The 24,510-nt window shown below is 36.1% G+C and overlaps 1 protein-coding gene across 9 annotated transcripts in view; it reads right to left on the reverse strand.

Annotated features, from left to right (window-relative positions):
- WRN (WRN RecQ like helicase) overlaps positions 1 to 24,510 on the reverse strand; it is a 163,303-nt gene that overhangs the window by 91,164 nt on the left and 47,629 nt on the right. For 8 of the 9 annotated variants that reach the window (XM_077144687.1, XM_077144691.1, XM_077144689.1 and 5 more), the window contains 6 exons: positions 19,226 to 19,371; positions 18,610 to 18,758; positions 17,716 to 17,865; positions 16,626 to 16,695; positions 12,071 to 12,185; positions 7,495 to 7,924 (listed from right to left, as the gene is read on the reverse strand). In XM_077144687.1, the coding sequence (XP_077000802.1) occupies positions 7,495 to 7,924; positions 12,071 to 12,185; positions 16,626 to 16,695; positions 17,716 to 17,865; positions 18,610 to 18,758; positions 19,226 to 19,371 (1,060 nt within the window). Of the gene's footprint in view, positions 1 to 7,494; positions 7,925 to 12,070; positions 12,186 to 16,625; positions 16,696 to 17,715; positions 17,866 to 18,609; positions 18,759 to 19,225; positions 19,372 to 24,510 lie in introns of those variants that run through there. The other variant, XM_077144693.1, reaches the window with a different exon arrangement.

Here is a 24,510-nt window from a genome sequence, read left to right on the forward strand (position 1 = left end):
CTGAGCACAGCTTTTGGCTAGCTATTTCAGATCGTTAAAGGCCTGGCTCTGCATGTGGGCACTGTCTCAACCTGCCCCAGACAAAAGTGAAAGAGGAAACTTAAAGACATAGGCTTCCACAGAACTGTGGAGGACAGTGCAAGGGCTGCATCTGCTGCACAAGTAAAGAAAGCACACCTTTGGAAAGTCACGGAGAGAGCTCCTGGCATCCTTCCCGGCTCCTCAGTCAACACTGCTCCAGGGCAGTTTGGAACCAGCCAGTGTTCCCTTTGTAGGACCCTCTGGCCTTTTTCTGCTGAGAAAGAATGATTTGGGAAACTGCTCTCTGGTATGACCCCTTCCCAGAATTTTCCCACTAGGGAAAAACAGGTTGATACAATGAAAGCGGTGCAAGAAACAACTGAGGCTTTCAGCCTAGGACAAGGGCGTATCTGCTTTAAGTCTGATAGTGGAACACTCAGGAGAAGAGGAAGATCTGCCTCCCAGGAAGTAGAGGGGTCACCAAAACACTTGTGAACAGGGGAACTCCTAAGGCCTTGAGCACTGGCAAGCCCAGGACAAGTCACAGGCCCCAAAACGACAGGGACCCACACTTTGTATTTGCCTTGGTAGAACTACCCAACAGGAGGGCTGAAGCTCATATAACATAATCAGCTGGTTACCAAGTCAAGAAACAGATATCTCAGGAATAAATTCCAGAGACAACATTTTAAATATTAAAAGGTACCATGTGTAACAAAAGATTACAATACAAACAGGAAATGATGGTCCATCCAAAAGAAGAGGATAAAAATACAGAAAACATCAATGAAAAAAACAAGACTAGGGGGACAAAGACTTTTTAAAAATGATCTTCAACACACTTAAAGAGATAAAAAGAAAATATAGAGAAAGAACTAATACTATGAAAACAATAAGTGAACACTAGAAGACTCTCAATAAAGAGAGAGAAATTTTTTAAAGAATCAAACACAACTACCAGACTTAAAGACTACAATAAATGAAATGAAAAATTCCTAGACAGATTTCAATCACAGATTAGAGCTTGAAGAAGAAATCAGTGAACTCAAAGGCAGAAAAATTAAAATGGGTCAGGTTGAGAAGCAGAAAAAAAAACAGAATTTAAAAAGTGAAAATTGCCCAAGAGACTTCTGGAACAACACCAAGCATACCTATATATGCATTTTGGGAGTCCCAGAAGGGGAAGAAAGAGGAAAGGGCAGAAGGAATAGTCAAAGAAATAATGACAAAAAACTTCCCAAACTTAGCAAAACAATGACTATGAACATCCAAGAAGCCCAGAGAAAACCAATAGGATAAACTTAGGGAAAATTATGATCCATCACATACTGATCAAACTGTCTATATTAGTTTGCAAGCTGCTGGAATGCAATATACCAGAACTGGAACGGTATTTTTTTCTTTTAAACATTTTTTTTTTTATGGGGGTGCATGGTCTGGGAACTGAACCCAACTCTCTGACATGTCAGGCAAGCCTTCTACCACTGAACCACCCGTGCACCCTGGAACAGCTTTTATAAAGGGGAATTTAACAAGTTACAAGTTTACCATTCTAAGGAAGTGAAACTGTCCAAATTAAGGCACCCACGTTTATCTTCACTCAAGAAAGGCCGACTGGTCTGGAACACCTCTTTCAGCAGTGAAGTCATATGGCTGGCATCTGCTGGTCCCTTGCTCAGGGTGGGGGTTCCTCACTTTGTTTCTCCAGGGCTGGCTTTTATCTCTTGGATTCCCTTGGCTCTCTCCGGTCTCTGGCTTGTTTAACATTTCATGGCGATGTCTGCTGGGCTCTAAGCATCTCCAAACATCCATGTCTCTGATTTCTGAAGCAACTTCTTCTCTGTCCATCAGCTCTGATGTTTTTGTCATTTCTGTCAGCTCTGTGTTTCAGAGGTTTCTCCAAAATTTTTCCTCTTTTAAAGGATTCCAGTAAACTAATCAAGACCCACCTGGAATAAGTGGGGTCAGATCTCTATCTACTCTAAAGTTAACACCCACAATTGGGTGTGTCACATCTCCACGGAGATAATCTAATCAAAAGATTCCAACCTACAATGTTAAATCAGGATTAAAAGAAACAGCTACCTCCAGAAGACAGAATCAGGATTAAAGCATGGCTTTTCTGGTGTACATAATACTTTCAAACTGGCACACTGTCCAATGCAAATGACAAGGAGAGAATTGTAAAAGTTGCAAGATGAAAGGAATATGTTATATACAAAGGAGTCTCAATTAGACTGACTTCAAATTTCTTATCAGAACCAGGAACACAAGAAGACAGTAGGTTGAAATACATAAAGTCCTGAAAGAAAATGCCAGCCAAGAATTTTATATCTGGTGACACTTTCTTTGGAATATGAGGGAAAGCTTAAGACACTCTCAGGTAAACAAAAGCTGAGGGAGAACCACTACTAGACCAGCCTTACATGGAATGCTGAAAGGAGTTCTTCAAATTGAAAGGAAAGGACATTAGACAGTGGTTCAAAGTAGCAAAAAGAAATAAAGAAACCTCCAGTAAAGATAACCATTTGCATAATAAAATGGCCAGCATTACTCTATTCTATTTTTTGTTATGAAACTCTGCTTTTCACTTCCTACATATGCTAAAATGTAAATACAGAAAATGTAATGATAAACCTATGGTTTCAGACATAGTACAAAGAAATAATTTGTAACAAGTACAAAAAAAGTGGGTGAAGAGAGGGATGTAGAAGCAGTGTATGTATATTCTATAAAAGTTAAGTTGATATCAAATCAAATATTATTATATATTTAGAATGTTAAATTTTAATATCATGGAAACCACAAGGAAAATATATGAAAAATATATCTAGATACAAATGACAAGGACTCAATAAGATATAATACAAAAAAAAAGAAACATGAGAGTAGGCAATAACAAAAACATTGAGGGACAAAAAAGATATGACTTACAAAGACCAAATAGCAAAATGGCAGAAAAAAAGTCCCGCATTATCAGTAGTAACTTTAAATGTATATAGACTAAAATCTCTGGTCAAACAGCAGAGATTGGCAGAATGGATAAAAAACTAGGACCCAACTATATGGTATCTAGAAGAGACTTACCTTAAATTCAAAGACATAAGTAGGTTGAAAGCGAAATAATGGAAAAAAATATACCATGCAAGTAGCATCCAAAAGAGAGCTGGGGTGGTTATACTAATATCAGATAAAATAGACTTTGAGTCAAAACAGTTACAAGGGACAAAGATGGTCATTTTATAGAGATAAAGGGTCAATTCTACAAGAAGATGCAACAACTATAAATACATATGTACCTATCTCAGCAGAACCCCAAAATATATGAAGCAAATACTGACAAATTTGAAGGGAAAAACTGACAGTTCTAGACTAATACTAGGAGACTGTAATACACCACTTTCAATAATGGATACAGCATCTACACAGTAGATCAATAAAGAAATACAAGACTTGAATGACATGCTAAACCAATTAAACCTAACAGACATATGTAGAACACTTCACCCAACAACAGAATACAGGTTTTTCAAGTGCACAGGCATCATTCTCCAAGATAGATCACATCTTAAGTCACAAAAAAATCTCAATTATTTCAAAAATATTGAAATCATATAATATCTTATCCAACCACAATGGAATAAAGCTAGATGTCAATAACAGAGGGTGAAATGGAAAATTCACAAATATTTGGAAATTCACAACATACTCTTAAACAACCAATCGCATTAAACAGGAAATCACAAGGGAAATTAGGAAATTATCTTGAGATGGCTATAAAAAAATGAAAATTCAGCATAACAAAACTTATGTGACGCAACAAAGGCGAGCTGAGAAGAAATTTACAGCTCTAATGTGCATATTTAAAAAAAAAAAAGATTTCAAATAAGAGACCTAACCTCGAAGCTGTAAGAACTAGAAAAAGAACAAACTAAACCCAAAGCAAGCAAAATGAAAGAAATACCAAAGATTAGAGCAGAAATAAATGAAATAGATAATTAGAAAAAAAAAAAGAACCAAAAAATCAAAAGTTGGTTCTTTGAAAAGAGCAATAAAATTGACAAATCTTTAGCTGTGCTGATGAAGGAAAAAAAAGACGACACAAATAACTAAAATCAGAACTGAAAAGTGGTTATTACTATTGACCCCAGTGAAATAAAAAGACAAGCAAACAATATACACTGATTCAAGGAGAAATAAAAGATCTCATCAAACCAGTAACTAGTAAGAGACTGAATAAATGATGAAATACCTCCCAACAGAGAAAAGCCCAGGACCAGATGACTTCACAGGCGAATTTTACCAAACATCCAAGAAGAATTTAATATCAGTACTGCTCAAACTCTCCCAACAAAAAATGAACAAACAGGAACACTCCTTACTTTATTCTAATATCAGGAACAATATAAAGATAACCAATATCATCACTGATATTCAACATTGTACCAGAATTTTTAGAGCAATTAGGCAAGAAATAAAAGACACCCAAACTGGAAGGGACGAAGTAAAACTTTCTCTATTTGCAGATGACATGAACCTATATACAAAAAAAAAAAACCCTGAAAATCCATAATAAAGCTCCTAGAGCTAATAAATTCGATTCAGCAAAGTGGTAGGATACAAGATAAACACTCATAAATCAGTACTGTTTCTATACACTAGCAATGAACAGTTAGGAAAACAAATCAAGAAACAAATTCCACTTACAATAGCAACTAAAAGAATTAAATATCTAGAGATAAAACTAACCAAGAATGTAACAGACTGCTACCCAGAAAACTATAAAACATAGCTAAAAGAAATCAAAGAAGACCTAAATAAATCAAAAGACATTCTGTGTTCATGGATTGGAAGCCTAAATATTGTTAAAATGTCAGTTCTATCCAAAGTGACTCACAGATTCACTGCATTCCCAAGCAAAATTCCAACAACCTTCTTTGCAGAAATGGAAAAGCCAATCATCAAATTTACTGAAGGGGAAGGGGACCTGAATAGCTAAAGCCATCTTGAAAAAGAAGCACAAAATGGAGGACTTGCCTTCCCTGATCTTAAAACTTATTACAAAGTCACAGTAATCAAAACAGCATGGTACTGGCACAAAGACAAAAATACAGACCAATGGAATAGAATTGAGAGCTCAGAAATCAGACATCACATTTATAGCCAACTGATTTTTGACCAGGGGGAAAAACACTCAATTAGGAAAGAATAATCTCTTCAGCAAATGGTACTGGGAAAACTGGATCTCCATTTGCCAAAGAAAGATATGGTGGCATCCTACCTCACAGTGTATACAAAAATAAACTTAAAACAGATCAGAGATCTAAATTTAGGAGCCAGAAATAAAACACTAGTAAAAGAAAACATGAGGAAGCATTTTTAGTATCTTGCGGTGGGCAATGATTTCTTAAACTTTACAGCCAAAGCACAGGCAACAAAAGAAAAAATAAATAGGACCTCAACAAAATTTAAAATTTTTACACCTCAAAGGACTTTATCATGAAAGTAAAATGACAACCAATAAAATGGGAGAAAATATTTGGAAATCACATTTTCAATAAGGCTTTAATATCCAGAATATATAAAGGAATGCTTCAATTCAAAAACAAAAAAACAAACAACCCAATTAAAAAATGGACAAAAGACTTGAATAGACATTTCTTCATAGAAGATATACAAATGGCAAAAAAAGCATACAAATAGATGCTCAATACTATTAGCAGTTAGGGAAATGCAAATTAAAACTATAAAGAGTTACCATTTCATACTCTCCAGAATGGCTACTGCTAAAAAAAGAAGTACCAGTAAACTACAAGTGTTGGAGAGGATGTGGAAAAATAGGAACACTCATTCATTGTTGGTGTGAATGAAAATAGCACAGCCACTGCAGAAAACAGTTTTGCAGTTCCTCAGAAAGTTTGAGCCAGCTATCACACTTTTAAGTACATACTCAAAAGAACTGAAAGTGGGACTGAAACAGATACTTGCATGACCAATGTTCATAGTGACATTATTCACAACTGCCCAAAGTTGGAAGCAATCCAAGTGTCCATCAACCAGTAACGGAGGTTGGTATATATTCATCCATAAAAAGGAATGAAGTTCTGATACATGTGACAAAATAGATGAACCATGAAGATGTCATATTGAATGAAATAAGCCAGACACAAAAGGGCAAATATTGTTTGATCTCAGTGATATGAAATAATTAGAATAAGCAAATTCATAGATTCTGAATCTGGCATACAGGTTACCAGGTGTGATGTTGTGTACCCCAGAAAAGCCATGTTCTTTAATCCGCATTCAATATTAGTGGGTGGGATCTTTATTGACTAAGATGTTTCCATGGAGATGTGACCAACTCAATTGTAGGTGGACCTTTTGATTAGGTGGTTTCCATGGAGATGTGTCTTCACTCACTTAAGGTGGGTAGATTACTAGAGTCCTTTAAGAAGGAATCCTTTTGGAAGAATCGACAGAGCCAACAAAAGACCCAGATGTTTGGAGATGCAGGGCCCAGCAGACACCACCAGGTGCCATCCTATGAGACGCTAAGCAAGCCAGAACCTGGCGAGGGGCAAAGGAGGCCAAGAGATGAAACCAAGAGAAAAACTTCCACAGGAAACAGAGGTAGAAAGAAATAGAGCACAGGAGGAAGAGACCAGCAGATAACAGCCAAGTGCTTTTCCAGCAGAATGAGGTGTTCCGGATAGCATCAGCCTTTCTTGAGTGAAGGTAACCTCTTGTTGGTGCCTTAATTTTGACATTTTCATGGCCTTGAAACAGTAAACTTGCAACTTCATAAATTCCCTTTTTAAAAGTCATTCCATTTCTGGTATATTGCATTCCAGCAGCTTTAGCAAACTAAAACACCCGGGGATGGGATGTGGGTAGTCAATAAGGAGTTAAGGCTTAAAATGAACAGAATTTCTGTTTGGGACAATGGAAAACTTTTGGTAATGGTAACAATCACTGTAAGAGTAACTAATTACAATACTGAATTAACTATTTGAATGTGGCTAAAAGGGGATTCAAATTTTATATGTTACTGGAATAAAAATGTATTTAAAAAATCTATGGAACAGTACAAAACAGTGCACTCAAAGTTCAACTATGAAGTACAGACAATAATTCAATTATAAAAATGTGCCTTCATCAGTTGTAACAAATGTATCATATCAATTCAAGGTATTAACAATAGGACAGTATATGGAAATCTTGTATTTTATGCATGGTTTTTCTATAAGCTCATAGCTTCTCTAATAAAAATAAAGTTACTGGAACAAAGATACACTCATACATCATTTATATTTGTTTACAGCCTCTTTCACACTATATCGGCAGAAATGAATAGTTGTAGCAGAGACTGTATTGCCCACAGAGTCTAAAATATTTACTACTGGCCCATTTACGGAAAACAATCAGTCAATTCCTATTTTAGTGAATAAAAAAAATTTACTCTTTATTTAATACCTCAGCAGATGTATAGGAAACATCATTAGGATTTTCCTCCCAGGCCTGCTGTTCCAAAATTTGGAGTTCATGTTCTGTAACATCTAATGGCATCAAACAAATTCTTTCTGTATTTTCCTTCAATTTGTTGTCCTCTTTTACATCTTCAAATTCATCTTCTTTTCGTTTCACTTCATTTTCAAGTATATTTTCTCTGTCGTGTTTAGTTAAATTACCAAGAGTTTTGTGCCATGTTTCATCATTAATTTTAGCAAAAATTTTATGTTCTCTAATTTGTTTCTGTTGTATCCTATCAGCAGCTGGATCTTCCATTGATAATAAATCAAAATTAATGCTGGGCCTCATTTCTGTCTTGGTGTTGGCAGAACCAAGTATCATCTTCCTTAATGAATACAGATTTTCTGAAATATCCTTCAAAAGTACAGAAACCCTAAAATAAGTTTAAGAAAGTTTAATTCAACTTTAATTGTATTAACTACAATGACAAGTGTTGACATTTTCAAATACGAAGAAGCTCTCTTAACTGACTTTCATTTGGAGAGCCCACTGGATTAAAGTCATTTTTACTCCTTAATGCGCTCTAGATGCTAACAGCTAGAAGGCTACTGCCTAGTTCAGCTAGGCACTTCTAGACCCAAAGGTTGACTTGCAAGCTTACCAAGAGTCAGTAATGTCTGCTTCCAAATTTGTTTATGCTACTTAAACTTTTTATTGTAATTAATCAAAAGGAAAATAAATCAATGATCCATCACCACAAAAAAAAAAACAGTAAATACTAAGATTAACTTATGAAAAACTTAGCAAATTTCTTTCTTTTTTTTTAAGAAAAATTGTTGATTAGCAATGGTTAAAATAATCATAAAAGTTTGCAGGAAAAATCATAAAAGTTTCTAGGACTCTGCATCCCAACTGCTTCAGTGTTCACTCCATTTGAAAAATACTAAAATTGTAAAATGTAGATGATGCCTTATGGGTGTGGTTTAAACAAGAACTCGGAACAGGAGGCTGTTTTTAATGAAAAAGTTTTGCCATATATCAAAAGATTGGGAACCAAATATACATTAATATGTTAAGTTAAAAGAAAATTTTTATGATTTCATACTTTACCAAATTATTTTTTTTTTCTTTTTTTTTGCATGGGCAGGCACTGGGAATCAAGCTCAGGTCTCTGGCATGGCAAGCAAGAACTCTGCCTGCTAAGCCACTGTGGCCTGCACTTTACCTAATTTTTTTAATTCACTGATCAATTACTACTTTCAATCTCAACCACTAAGAATGTTTATACCATAAGTCAAAAATGATGGTGTCTACATCTTCAAAATCTCAAGCCTGAACCCATATCCATTAGTAAGAAAATAAAACAAGTGATAAAGTATGAAGAAATCCATATGAATAAATCTGAAATGAATTTCTTAACTGCTTAATTGCAGGTGCTAATATATAAATTTTAACTGACTTCAAAGTGGATATAACTAAACCTGGTTAATTGTGATAGGAAACCACTGCTAGATTAAAATGAGACACTATCTTGTCAATCTGTTGTGGAGCTTATTAAAGTAATATTTAGGTATTGCATAGAAAGAAATTCAAGGGAATAGACAGAATATGATGAGCAAAGAGGTATATTTTACCTATTTAATTACTACTACTGATTAGCTCTTCTAATTCCTCTGTATTTAAAATCAGTACTTAAAATCTGGCATGCATACTGATTGCATATGTAGAATGGAATGATTTCTAAATGTTGTGTTAGTTAATTTTTTTTTAATTAATAAAAAAAATAAAAAAATCTGGCATGCATTCTAAAGTTTTATACTGATGACTCAAATAAAAATGTGATCTTTCATGGGAATAAACCGTCAAGTGCTGAGCTGTTCACTGAGTTATTTCCACATTAAAAATAACACCATTAACAGCACTCTGGGCTCAAGACTTAAGCACTCAGTTAATTTTTTTTTCATACAGCATGTATTCTATCTAAAATAATAATGTTTCACAATATCCTCACTTAGCTGTACAACCATTGTCACTCTACATTTTAGTCAATTTTCACTGCTCCAAAGAAAAAAATAACAGACACACCCACACCAAAGAGAAAACCCAAAAGTCCCCTTAATTCTTGCCCTCCTCAATTATTTATTTCTAGCATTGTTGTATTAGTGATATATTCCTGTTAAATATAGATGTTAGCATGTAATAAGTAGTTTTTTTCCATATGCCCCTCTATTGTTAACTCTTTGTACAAGGGTTATATACCTTTGAAGAAATTCATACAGGAAACAGTAAGGCACATGACTCTAAACAACCTCTCTCGATCATATTCACTCTCAATATGGCATTACTACTTATAAACCCACTAATGAGCAACCATCACCTCTATCCATTTCCATACATTTAAGTTCAACCTCACTAACTAGTCTGTACATATTAGGTAACCCCTTTCTCTAATTTCTATCTCTAGGTCCCCTATATTCTACATTTAAAGACTGAGTTTACTTTTCCAGGGGGCTCATATTAAGTTGACAATGTTGAAATTAACACAAACAAAATTATAAGCAAATTTACATTCAAAACTACAAATTTACTAATTCTACACTCTAAAATTCTTCAAATTTTATAAAGAACATTTAACATTATATACAGCTATTTAAATATAGGGAGAGATTATAAATAGTTTAGCAGGAAGAGATATGTGACAGTTTAAATGTTAAATGTACAGGGAAGGCTATAACTATATAAACATGACAAAAGTGGTGCAAGTCAACTGACAAAACCATAAGGCTGCATTCATCCTGCACTAACCTAAAAGAATGACAAAAAGAAAATAACTAATATTTAGTTTAAAAACCCCTTCTTCAATAAGACATAGGTTACTTTTGATATTCTTAGGATTGTTATTATGCATGTTAGAAGTCTACAAATAGCTTTCTCAACCAGCAAAATGTCAAGTGCATAACAGAAGTACAAGAGACATACACTGAAGTTAAATCAACTACTAAGCAGTACTATATAATACCAATATCTGCAGGGTCCACTGAAGCATAAAGCTGTTCCCTTCAGTAACAAAGTTCAAACTGCTAGACTTTAAGAGTCCTTGTTTCTAATTTTTATTGGTCTTGTCCACTCCTTCAAGGATTGCCAGCTAACACTTCCTGCTCTTGTCCTGTGGACACCACTCCTCATTCATATCTGGTTTTCACTTTTAGTCCACTTTGAACATGGGAATCTAGATAGTGGAGCTTGTCAAACTGTGCCTCCAAAGGAAAAGCAAATATGCTCTGAATGTGGCCTCAAGTAAATGAGCCTGAATATGTGATTATGGAATGTATCTTGACTGTTCAGAGGCCTGTTTTGCTCCCTGCTGGTGCTGAGGTATAATCTAGATAAGTAGATTACTATACACACATGAAAAAAACATACAATATAGATGGAACTGGTTCTTGTTTGGTTGGATACTACAACTTTACAAGATTTATCTTCACCAAAAATGAATCCAATATTTTCCACTTTCAAGTATTAGCTCTGATACTATAAAACAAAGCACTATGTGTATGTAATTTATATTCAATAGGTATTTTAATTCCTAGAACAAAGCTCTGAGCAGCATGTAAGAAGTACACAAAAGCTTCTTTCTTCTGTGGAGAGAAAACTGCAAAAATTAATAAGAAATAACCCACCATCTCCCAAAAGTTAAATCTTTCAGAAATTCTGAAAGTTCCAAAACTACTGAAACAAACTGCTAAGTGAAAAAATGACTTACAAGAGGAACTGAATTTCTACAACATATTTTTAAATCACTCATTCAAAATATATCACAAATATCATCCAAAAAGAATACATTAACATTGCATTTTGTCAGTCAGAAATATTTCAATTCCAAGTAACTGCTCTGCATCTGTACTAAGTATTTTTGCCTCAAAATTATATTGCCACATGTAACCACTCACTGTTTAAGCACATTCTTGTTTTTAGAGATTTAATAGCCATTAAGGCAAGGGATAAACCCAGTTCCATAGAGTTAGCTATGTAGCAGCTACAGTCCAAACATATGATCTGTAGAGACATTTTATCCAATAACTCAAATTATCTGGTATTTTAGCTATAAAACAATATTTAAAATCTGAATGCCTTTTGTTCTAACAGTCTACTGATTACACAGATTTTTAAATAATATTTATAACCAGAAAAATAAAGCCACTAAGTAGAAAAGCTGCTTTTATTGACAGATTTCAACTGACTGAACTGTAAATGAAAGATGCTCAGAAACTGAAAAAAATAACAATTTTGAATCTTACTTTCATGTGTATTTATGAATTTTATTTTGTTTATACAAAAATATAATATAAATGTAATTCATATTAGATTTCTTCATTTCATGAAACATCCAACAAAGCACAGAAAAGTCTTAAACCTTTTGATGTCCTATTTCATAATCAGATAAATCTCAAATTTATATACCGTGTGTGTGTGTACTTAAGTCAATTTGAATAAGCCTACCTTAATGAACATTAAAAATTGAATATATAGGAAAATGCAATAAAAACAGAATTAACTTAAAAAACAAATAAAATTTAACCTCTGTGGATTTTCCAATTTTCTGAAATTGTCAGGAAGGTGCTTAGCCAGATCCACCATCTCATCAGAGATTGAAGTCAACTGTTTCTTCACATCACTAGGCAGTATTTCCTCCTCTGGGAGCAAAAAAAAAAAATCCACAATATTAGTCATCAAACCACAAAGCAGAGATATTATTGAACCACTTCAAAGGCCTCAAATATTCATTTTTTTTCTTCAAAAGAATTCCAACAAAAAGACTTTCTTATCCTGTCCCCAAATCACCTAAATCACTTTACTTCACTTTCAAAATATGGCTATTTAAACTTCAGAATAAATTCCAAATGTTCTACACTGACACATGTCACAATCCAGTGGTTACCAACCTAAACAGGGGAAAGCAGACATGAGAATGTGAACCCACCAGCACTATTTCAAAATCAGAAATCAACAAAACACCATGTGGGCTACTACTTAATAAATATAATTTGATAGGCATAACCTTGCCAACAGCTTTTATCGTTTCCCTTCTTATACCAGTCATCACCAAAATAAAATGAAAGTATTTCTAATCCACCAGTATTTCTTTCTGGCACATCATTCATTCATCAACCTACACAACCTTCCCTTCCTTCCCAAATCTTTGCCCTGCTTAAAATTTCTTGCTGTTAATAACCATTTCTCTCATCCTTCAAAAACTTTAGCTCCTCTGAAGCATATGCCATAGGACTGTGCCATTGCTGCCACTATCTCTGGATCTTAAAATCACCTCCTGCTTCTTCACAACAGCAGGGCTGGGGCTACCTTCTTCACCTTCACCTTCTTTCCTTTCAGCATCTTGGCAGTGGGGCAAGCGAGCCCAAGCACTTTTCAATGTAATCAATTTCTCTTCTCTGTTTAAAACTCTCAACAGCTTCATTTGCATTCCAGGAGGAGGTAAAAACACCCTAACATGACATATCTGCTTTCCTTTCTAATTCTCCTTCAACAATCACCCTTTCATATTCAAAAATCCCAATCTGAAATGTGTTCAATTATCTATATATACCATGATCTCTCTCACCTCTGAAACTGTACACCTGCTATTTAGGTGTCTAAGACATTTTAACCTCATTCTTTGGCTTGCTCACTCTTCCTCATATTTCCACTCTCGGCTTAAACATCTCTTTCTCCAAGAAACATTCCCTGATACTTCCAAATATGCTCTGGATCTCTCTCCTATATGTTATCCATAACACATAGGAGATATTTTCCCACATCATAAGACTTATTTCCCTCCACTGCAATTGTCTTTTCTTATTCACCTATATCCCCCTGAAATGGCAGGTTTCCCTCAAGAAATAGATCATGTCTCTCTTGTTCACTACTCTAACGACATATTGGAAAGCGTTAAAAAATATTTAATGAATGAATAAATGCATACTAAACTACAATATAGTTAACTGTGTATTAGCTACTGTCTAGGGAATAAGTCAATATTTTAACAGTGAAGAACAGTGTGCAAATATCCTCTTATTTTCTGATATTCTAACCCAGTTTTGCCCTTTAATAAGAAAAACACAATCTGATAATATAAACCAAAGGAGAATACAAAGAAAACATAATCTGATAATACAAACCAAATCATTTCACAATGCCAGCAACGCATATGCCAGGAAAATGAGAGAACAGTGAAGCTAATACCTCTGGCTTAAAAACAGACTGAAAAAAAAGTTTTAATAGTGCTCTTAATTACAATTCCCTGGGATCCTAATCAAGTTACTTCACTTATGATGTCATAGTATACTCACACATATAATACAATGAAGAAAAAAAACATGTTGGTCAAAGACTGCAGCACTGCAAAGACAGCCCATACAGATACCAGGATTTCCAATACCAGGATTTCCAATACTGACTTATAAAACATGTTACTTCAATAAAAATGTCATAAACATATTACTTTCATCAAGTGTAATCTACAAGTAATTGTACAAACCATGTGTGCTGGATTGAAAGGATTATATTCCCTAGAAAAGTCATGTTCTAATCCTGATCCATCTTGTGGAAGCAGCCATTTCTTTTAATCCCTATTCAGTAGATTGGAAATTTGATTAGATTATCTCCACAGAGATGAGAGATGAGATGGATTATCTCCACCCAATTGCAGGTATTAACCTTTGATTAGAGGGAGATGTGACTCCACCCATTCCAGACAGGTCTTGATTAGTTTACTGGAATCCTTTAAAAGGGGAAAACATTTTGGAAAAAGCTTAAGAGCTATAGAGCACATGCAGCCAGACATCTTTGGAGATGAAGAAGGAATATGTCCCCAGAGCTTCAGGAAACAAGAAGCCTGGAGAGAAAACTAGTAGACATCACCATGTTCGCCGTGTCTTTCCAGTTGAGAGAGGAAACCTGAATGTCATCGGCCTTCTTGAACCAAAGTATCTTTCCTTGGATGCCTTAGGTTGGACATTTCTATAACCTTGTTTTAATTTGGACATTTTCACAGCCTTAGAACTGTAAACTTACAACTTATTAAATTTCCCTTTTTAAAAGGCATTCTATTTCTGGTATATTGCATTCTGGCAGCTAGCAAACTAGAACACCATGAAATCAGAAAATCATGAATCACCTTCTGGTTATCAATGCAGAATTAAGTATAATACAAGTGATATCAAATGTAGAAACCAATTCTGAGAACACAACTCATTGTAAGTTTGAAACTAAACATATTTTCCTAAACCTAGTTGGTTAGGTTTCCAGACTAGATGACAAAAATCTGTTAAATTTTAGCTCTGATTTAAATAAGTTCTTATATATTGTTTCCCAAATCAGCTTCAAAAACATATCTATTTCAGTTAGGGCAACTTCCAGCCATAGTACCTTTGGCTACAGAGGGTCAGCAGGCACTCCTCAGAAGTGGCTTTCTAGAGAAAGAACAAAAGTATAAGGAATCTTCTACCTTAACATGTAAAAATTTAGGATCTACCTGAGGGTACGAGTCCTCCTTAATGACAATTATAAAGAATAAATTACATGATTTTATATAAGGAGGTCAAGCCATATATATACATTTTTTTTGGGGGGGGGGGTGCATGGTCCAGGAATCAAACCCAGATCTTCCACATGGAAAGCGAGCATTCTACCACTGAACCATCCATCAAGCCATACTTTTAAGTTTATTTCACAAAACTGCCTAATTTGTCATATCAACAAAACATAAAGACTCTTTAAAATCTCCAAAAGGAAGCTATGATAAGAACTGTAAGAGCAACTACTATAGAATATACAAAGGTGCTGTGCCAGTTTGAAGCTATTATGTACCCCAGAAAAGCCATGTCCCTCATTCAATATTGCTGAATGGGAGTTTTTTTATTGTTTCCCTGGAGATGTGAACCTCCCAATTATGGGTGATAACTTTTGATTAGAAGGTTTCCATGGAGATATATCTCCACCCACTAAAAGCAGGGTTGCAGGAGGGCAATAGTGGCTCAGTGGCAGAATTCTCACCTGCCACTTCAGATTCATTTCCCAGTGCCTGCCCACATAAAAAAAAAAAAAAAAAAAAATGGTGGGACTGCTTACTTTAAGAAGGAATCATTTGGGAAAAAGCTTTAGAGCCACCAGAACTGACAGAGCCACCAAAACCAACAGAGCCCATGCAGCCAGAGACTGTTGGAGCAGAAGGAAAATGCCCTCAGGGAAGCCTTATGAAATGAGGTGAGAAGCTAGCAGATGTCGCCATGTACCATCCCAACTGCGAGAGAAAGCCCAAACTTCATCAGTCCTTTCTTTGGAGTTAAGGTATCTTTCCCTCAATGCCTTAATTTTCTGGCCTTAGAACTGTAAACTTGGAACTTAATAAATTTCCCTTTTTAAAATCCATTCCGGTTCTGGTCTATCACATTCTGGCAGCTTGCAAACTAGAACAGGTGTTTTGGCTATTTTGTGCCTGTAAATACTCACAACTATTTTACGAAATAGATATTAACCTATTATCCACAATTTGAACATGCAGAACAGGTAAATCCCAGGTTACACAGCTTGGGACCACCATGGTCTTTGACTCCAAAGCTCATGCTCTTCCACACCACTACCTGGCTCCTTCTGCTGTCACTGACCTATGGAGTCATCTGAGAAAGGCACTGACATTCAAAGAAGTAGTCATCCTTTTTTGGAGACCAAACAGCAGTGTTATCTAACTCTGGAGAAAGTCTAGAAATGTGTACCAGTGTACTATAAAACATCTCATGCATGTTAAGTATTCACAGCAAAGTTGTATAATATCCAGTCTGGGAGACAGTAGGTTTCATCACTGATCTTAGCAAAGCCACAAATCTCCAAGTCTAGAAGGCAAATGAATAGCAACATAACCAAGTGAAGACAGAAAGTCCCACTCTGCCACAGGAACATGCCCAAAACACTAACATTTGGCAAGACAGAGCACTCCCTATGGCAACACTGCTCGGACGCTCAAGAAGGTGTAGTAATACTAAACACTTTGCACATGTGTGAATATGTCTTTTTGGAGATAAAGTTCACAAAAGACCAAATTCACATTTTGTCTATTTTTTTTTTAGATCATAACTTACCTTTATGTATAGCCAACATCTGCACAGCATTATCCAAAGTTTCTAATTTTTGGTAAATGATGAGACCAGCCTATAAGGGCAGAAAAATGAAAAGAGAATCCTAAAGGCAACCAAAACCAAAAGAAGTTTATATTCTTAAAAGTAGATGCAAAAAGGGAAACAAGATTTTCATCTACAAATAAATGTATGAATTAGGAAAAAGAAACACATAGGGTTTATCTGAAGATATGCTCAAATTTTACTACACACAGATATGTTAAATATGAAAATGTAACTAAACACAAGCAACAGAAAGCTAAATTTGCAGGCAATTTTTCTAAATTTACACAATTTATTGATAAAAATGGGAAGACCGGTTTCAATATAGAAAGTGTCTTGTGATTATTTTTATTCTCAAGTTGCACGCAAATCAAATACATCATCAATAACATTTATACTTGCTCAGCCTGAGGTTTTTAGGCTTTCATGTTTTTACAAGGTTAGCTTTTTTTTTCTCTTTATCTTCAAACTGGGACATTATTTTTGCTTCTGAGTAATTAAAATAACTAGGACTGATTGATCTGTTGACTGGTATTTGCTAATTAATACCGTCACTAAGCTCTTCATAAGCATTTTTTTTTTTTTTTTTTAAAGGAAAGACAGAGAGAAGGAAGGAAGGATAGAAGGAAGGAAGGAAGGAAGAAAGGGAAACATTTTTAAACATTTTCTTGTTTTATTGTATTCTGTTTCTCCGTTTTTGTTACATGGGCTGGGGCCGGGAATCGAACCGAGGTCCTCCGGCATAGCAGGCAAGCACTTTGCCCGCTGAGCCACCGCGGCCCGCCCTTCATAAGCATTTTTAATGCCAAACTGATTTAAAATATTTTAGTTGTGATTGTGACACCAAAACAATAAAATTTTTCTCTAAAGATTTATGATATGGTTTTCCTTTTTTTTTTTTAATTCTTTTTATTTACACGGACAAGCACCAGGAAAGGAACCCAGGCCTTCGGCATGGCAGGCGAGAACTCCGTCACTGAGCCATCGTTGCCCGCTCTACGATAAGGTTTTAAAAAGTATTTAACAGACTAAACATCTTTTAAGTACATACATAAGCATCTGTGGCTGCATACAGTTTCTGGTCCTCAGTGAGAGGAAAATTACTCCAGTTGCTACAGCGGACAGACTTGTCTTTCAGAAGCTGTTTGCTTAAGAGGTGCTTAACCAGACCATTGAGGCTCCAGGTCTCTGTACTTTTCAGCTAGAAGAAATAAAATAAATCAACACAGTAAAATTATTTTGGAATTATTATTTTAGAAATGTCTCTATTTTTCAGATGTTCCTAAATATAGTCAAATATCAATGCTACAAATAAAATTAGAAATATCATACCAAAATATAACCCAGAGATATTCCTCAATTAATTTACTGTCACTAAGAACTTCTATTACAATTCACATTATAAGAATTTTATCCTGGAATTTACAATGAAAGTATTTAAATTCTTTGACTGTGAAACTATTGTTCATGGAAAAAGCTGAATTGGTTAATAGACTTTCTACTTCCCAAATGAATAACCAGCTAAATATGGGAATTTAATGTAATGACTACATTAATAAAATATGTGAAATGTGGGTGATGGAAGTGATGGTCACACTTCCACTAAGAACATTATACCACAAGAGCTGCATTATGCTCTTCTTAAAAAAAATTGTATTAAAGAGATGAACTTAAAATATAATATTTAAAATATGCAAACATATAAAATACAGTGAAATAGTACGAAGGGTGGGGAAAAGGGGGGTTTAAACAAATTGTATGCCAAGTCAATCAATTTAAACGGAAGGTTTTTATTACAGAGCACTTATTTGGAACATCTTTGGTATTACAAAAATCATCATAAAGCTAAATTATTTTTTCCAAAAATCTAACATTCAGATAGAAGGAACATTCTGCGAAATGCAAAATTATTTTGTTTATGAAAATATATATATATTAGTTCAACCTTTTCATTGGCAACATCTGTCAGTTCCACAAAACTCTTCAATTTGATGTCAAAGTCACGTAGAAGTTTCCACTGATCTCCTTCAATTCCTACACCTGCCTTTTTAATTGCTTCATTTTCAAGCAACACTTTTAAAGCCTGGGGGAAAACTATAACATTTTATTGTTATTTCAACAGGTTCAATCAAGTATGATGGATTCACTTTCTACTTCTTACACATTCAATTCTTAAAATTAAATTTGTGTTTATGTCAAATTTAAATTCAGAAACATTCACCTTGAATATTTTTCTTACCTAAAGCAAAAAGTCCTGAATAAGTAAAAAGAAAAAAATAATGTTTTTGTTTTTTTCTTAACACTAACAATATCTTTCCAGTCATTTAGCCCATCTAAAATTCAGTTTTCTCCTCTCTAAAAAGGAATAATATCCCTCCCACCTACCTAACAAGGATGCTGTGAAAATTAAAACAGAAGTGAACCAGATAGAATTTATAAATACTTAATTACATGTAAGATGAAGAGAGCTAATGAAAGAGTTTAATTTTATAAAATGGAAAAAGTCAACATAATACAATTATCAACCATAAAAAAATGAAACAAACAAAAGAGATACGAACCTGACATTGAAGAAATGTGAAACAAATAACATTTGTTCTCTGATACACACAACTGAATTAGTGCAACTCTGCCTAGTGTTCCCTTATTGTACATTGGTGGCCATTCCATGTCAAATCCTATCACATCCCCATCAGATAGACTCATGCTAAAAGGAGAAAATGGTCTAAATTAATTGCATTAAAACTTTCAACATCTGTATAACTACAAACACTATTCAAAAAGTTAAAACACAAGCCACAAACAGAAGATATCTGTGATACATGTAACTGATAATTAATAGTCAGAAAATATTTTTAATTTCCTTGAAAAATGAGTAAGAAAAAGACAAACAACCAAAGTCAAAAAATGGGAGGAAAAATGAACAACCAAAAAGAAATGGCCAATAAATTAAAATAAGTATATGAAGACATTAAATCTCACTAGAAATCAGGAGAAAGCAAATTAAAATAAATTTAACATTTCACATCAATCTGGCAAAACTTAAAGCCTCACAAAGGGTGGCAAGGATAATTATCAATAGGATCACTCATATACTATTGAACATATGAAGTGGTAATAGCTTCTTGGAAAAAATTTTCACAATACCATGTAGAAGATGCATAAACTCCATGAACTGGCAATTTTTTCCATTAATATACCAAACTCTCATATATACACAGAGACAGCCAAGTCTAAAAATGTCCACTACAATACTGTTTGGCCTTATCCAACTTTGTTCCTTCCAAAATAATCCCATAGCCTTAATATCTATTCCCAGACATATTCTGCAACTTCTGTCTGTAGGGACTGGAAAACCCATGCCATTCTTTTTAAATATAACACATTTCCTCACGGGTCACACTTTGTGCCTCATCTTTAGAGGTTTGCTGGGAAAAAGGGGAAAATCACTTTAACTGGGAAAAACTCCAGTCAAAGGTCTGGAAGTAAAAAAGGAGAGATGAAGGTGGGTGCTAAGGAAAATTAGAGGTGTCTTACAAGTTAACTACTTCAGGGGATTCCGTTAAAATTTTGTCCCACAAAGTAAGATTAATCTCTTCAAATAGAGGTAAAAGGGCTGTTTCCTCAGGGAAGACCTGAGGAATAGATTTATCTAGCAAAGTAGGGTTAACCTTTCAACATGGAGACAGAAGGATTGTTTCTACTGGCAAAGATGACTCAGCAGAATTTAAGGGTTTAATAACCCCATCTTCATCATGATCTGCTGATACATCCCCACTCCAATTTTTAGGATCCCATTTCTTCCCAATCATTGCCCTCACTTTAACTGCCAATATCCTACAAGTTTGGGAATTCATTTTGCACTGTAATTCAGCTACTTGTACAGGGTAACTTTTAAATGAAGTGTTAACAGTCATTTCTAATATTCTTTTTAAAAATCATTTACTAAAATTGTTACACACTAAATACAATGGGGCCAATCACAGCCATTATTTGATATTATATATATATTGGTATTTTTAAATATAAAGGTGCATAGCCTAATAACAAACCTAGACAAAACAAAACAAAGACATCACAAGAAAACTACAGACCAATATCTTTACAAATACTTAAGAATAAATTTAACCAAGAAGGTGAGAGACTGGAACTCTGAAAACTACAAACACATCTCTGAAAAAAAAAAATTAAAGATGACCTAAATAAATGGAAAGATGTATCATATTCATGGATTGGTTTGCAATTTTAATATCATAAAAACAGCAACACTGGGCGGGCCGCGGTGGCTCAGCGGGCAAGAGTGCTTGCCTGCCGTGCCGGAGGACCCCGGTTCGATTCCCGGCCCCAGCCCATGTAAAAAACAAACAAACAAACAAAATATAATAAAACAAGAAAATGTTTAAAAATGTTTCCCTTTCTTCCTCCCTTCCTTCCTTCTCTGTCTTTCCTTCCTTTCCTCCCTCTCTCTTTAAAAAAAAAAAAAAAAAAAAAAAAACAGCAACACTACCCAAAATGAGCTACAGATTGAATATAATCCCTTTCGAAATCACAATGGCCTTTTTGCAAATATGGAAAAGCTAATCTTCAAATTTATATGGAATTGCTAGGAACCACAAATAACCAAAACAATTGAAAAAGGAGGACAAAGTTAGAGGACTGACTTCAAAACTTGATAGAAAGCTACAGTAATCAAAACAGTGTGGTACTGGTACAAGGTAGACTTCCAGGAAGATGGTAGAATAGATGTTGAGTTCATCCCTAGGAACAGCTAGAGAGGTGACAGAAAAACAACCAGGATGACAATTCCAGGGTGTAAATGACCTGGGAGGGTCTTCTACACCACACAGGAAGGCCCTAGTTGCAAAAGCTGAAGAACTGAGACACAGAGAACCAAAGACCATCCAGCTAGCTCAAACAGCCAAAAGCACCCCTTTCCAAACAGAGGCCCAGAGCCCTCAGGAGTGCGCGGACAGGGTGACAGGGACTAGGAAGCAAGTCAAGCCGCATTCCTTAAATGTACCACACCAACGCAGGCCACCCACTTAGCAACCCACAAGGTTCCCCAAGCCTCATACATCTGAACCCTGCCCGCCACGCTCCCCTGTATCACATGCACCCAAACCCTACCCCAAAGCTCTCCAAGTACCATGCCCTGACACCCCCTGGACCCATGCATGCCGATCCCAAATGCCTGCCCCACATACACGTACATCCATGGCCTACTGGCCCTGGAACCCAGGCATATACGCACTGCCCTCTCAATCCTTGCACTCCAAACCCCATGCACCCCTGCCCCACACCCCCAGTTCGAAGCAAGCACTCACCAGCACATCCATACCACACACTCCCAGCACACAAAGGCACACACCATGCCCCACTACCCCAAGGTCTGCACAGGCACACACCAGAACCCACCACTTCCAGATTCACACACGCGCACACCCACATCCTATCCACCCTGGTATCCAGGCATGAGGGTCCACCCTCTCAATCCCTGCACCATACCAACCTCGCACTACCCCTCTAACAAAAGCACCCCATCTTCCCACCCCACAGGTACTCATGTGTGCATCCATGCCACACAGCCCAAACCTTGTGCACATTTACATCCCAGCCACCCCATGTGCTGTGCACACGTGCAGACTTGTCCCCAGCACCCCTTATACCTGTGTATCTGGGCCAGGTCCATGCCCACCCCACGACAGGCACACATGCACCCTGCCCACTGATTCACGCCCCACAACCCCTACAACATGTGCCTGCTTCCTGTGCACGCACATATCAGCATCTTGGTTCTCCCGGGCCCCTCAACCTCGTGCAAGCACGCACCCGAGCACTGACTCCCCTGCACCCTGACTTCTGCATCCCGAACCCCACATCTTGATACCCACACAAGCCCCACGCTCCATGCACTCACCTGCAACATGCTCATGCACCTGCCCCCACACACCCTCACAACAAGCCTGATTCACGTCCTGATGCTCCCAGGCTCTGTGACCCCATACCATGCCCTGCTCCTGTGCTTCAAGTCCTGCCCGAGATTCACTCCGCCTAACAGCCCCCGTGCCACACCACACAATCCCACATCCCACATCTCCCACTCCCGGACACCAGCATAGCACCTCCAATCTGCGCCTATCCCTGCACCACACCCATCACCACACTGCTGTGCCCTGTCCCATGCCCTACATCCTGCCCCACACCCGTCCCACAAATACAAAACTTTAGACTACTGAAGGAAATCAACTTCCAAAATAACCTTATCAAAATAATTACAGGCCTTGAAGACAACAGAAAATCATAAAGCATATGAAGATGGAGTCAGATACAGCCCAACAAAATGCCCAAATTAAATCACCAGAGGAGACATAGACTTGAGAACAATTAATCGAAAATGTTCATGTAGGAGATCAAGAAGACACTAGCAGAACATAAAGAATAATTTGAAAGAATAAATAGAAAAATAGCAGATAGCATAGAGATTAAAGATGCTATAGACCTAATCAAAAATATACTAGAGACACAACAGCGGATTTGAAGAGACAGAAGAAAGAATAAGTGAACTAGAGGATGGGATAATTGATTTCAAACATACAAAAGAGCAAATGGCAAAAAAGATGGAAAAATTTTAATTGGATCTCAGGGAAATAATGGACAAAACGAAGCACAGAAATGTAAGAATCATCAGTGTCCCAGAAGAAGAAGAGGAGAGTAAAGGGTTAGAAAGATTAGCTGAGGATATAATAGGGGAAAACTTCACAACCCTTATAAAAAGACATAAGTACGCAAATCAAAGAAGCCCAACAAACCCCAAATAGAATAAATCCAAATAGACCTACTCTAAGTCACATACTAATCAGTCTGTCAAATGTTGAAGAGAAGCAGAAAATTCTGAAAGTGACAAGAGAAAAACAATCTACTACATAGAAGGAAAACCACGTAAGACTGAGATTGGACTATTCAACAGGCACTATGGAGGCAAGGAGGCAGTGGTATGATATGGTTAAAATCTTGAAAGAAAAAGATTTCCAGCCAAGAATTCTGTACCCAGCCAAACTGCCCTCCAAAGTGAGGGAGAGAGTGGTATAACGGTGGCTCAGTGGCAGAACACCAATTTTGCTCAAACTTTTCCAAAAACTGAGGAAAAAGGAACACTACCTAACTCATTTTATGAAGCTAACATCACTCTAATACCAAACCAGGTAAAGATGCTATAAGAAAGGAAAACCACAGGCCAATCTCCCTAATGAACACAGATGCAAAAATTCTCAGCAAAATACTAGCAAAACAAATCCAATGACATGTTAAAAGAATTATATACCATGACCAAGCGGGATTTATACCAGGAATGCAAGGGTGCTTCAACATAAGAAAATCAATTAATGTAATATAGTACATTAATAAAAGGAAAAATCACATGATCATCACAATTGATGTTGAATGAGCATTCAACAGAATTCAACATCCTTTTCTGATAAAATACTTCAAAAGGTAAGAAATCAAAGGAACTTCCTCAATATGGTAAAGGGCATGTATGAAAAACCCAAAGCCAGCATCATACTCAATGGTGACAGATAGAAAGTCTTCCCCCTAAGATAGGGAACAAGACAAGGATGCCCTCTGTCATCACTATTATTCAACATTGTATTAGAAGTTCTAGCTAGAGCAATCAGACAGGTGAAAGAAATAAAAAGCATCCAAATTGGAAAGGAAGAAGTTAGACTTTCATTATTTGCTGATAACATGATACTATATTTGAAAAATCCTGAGAACTCTACTACTAAAAAGTCACGTGAGCTAATAAATGTAGCAAGGTGGCAGGATATAAGATTATTGTGCAAAAATC

This window comes from Tamandua tetradactyla, chromosome 26 (assembly GCF_023851605.1).
Source record: "Tamandua tetradactyla isolate mTamTet1 chromosome 26, mTamTet1.pri, whole genome shotgun sequence".
Classification (NCBI taxonomy): Eukaryota; Metazoa; Chordata; class Mammalia; order Pilosa; family Myrmecophagidae; genus Tamandua; species Tamandua tetradactyla.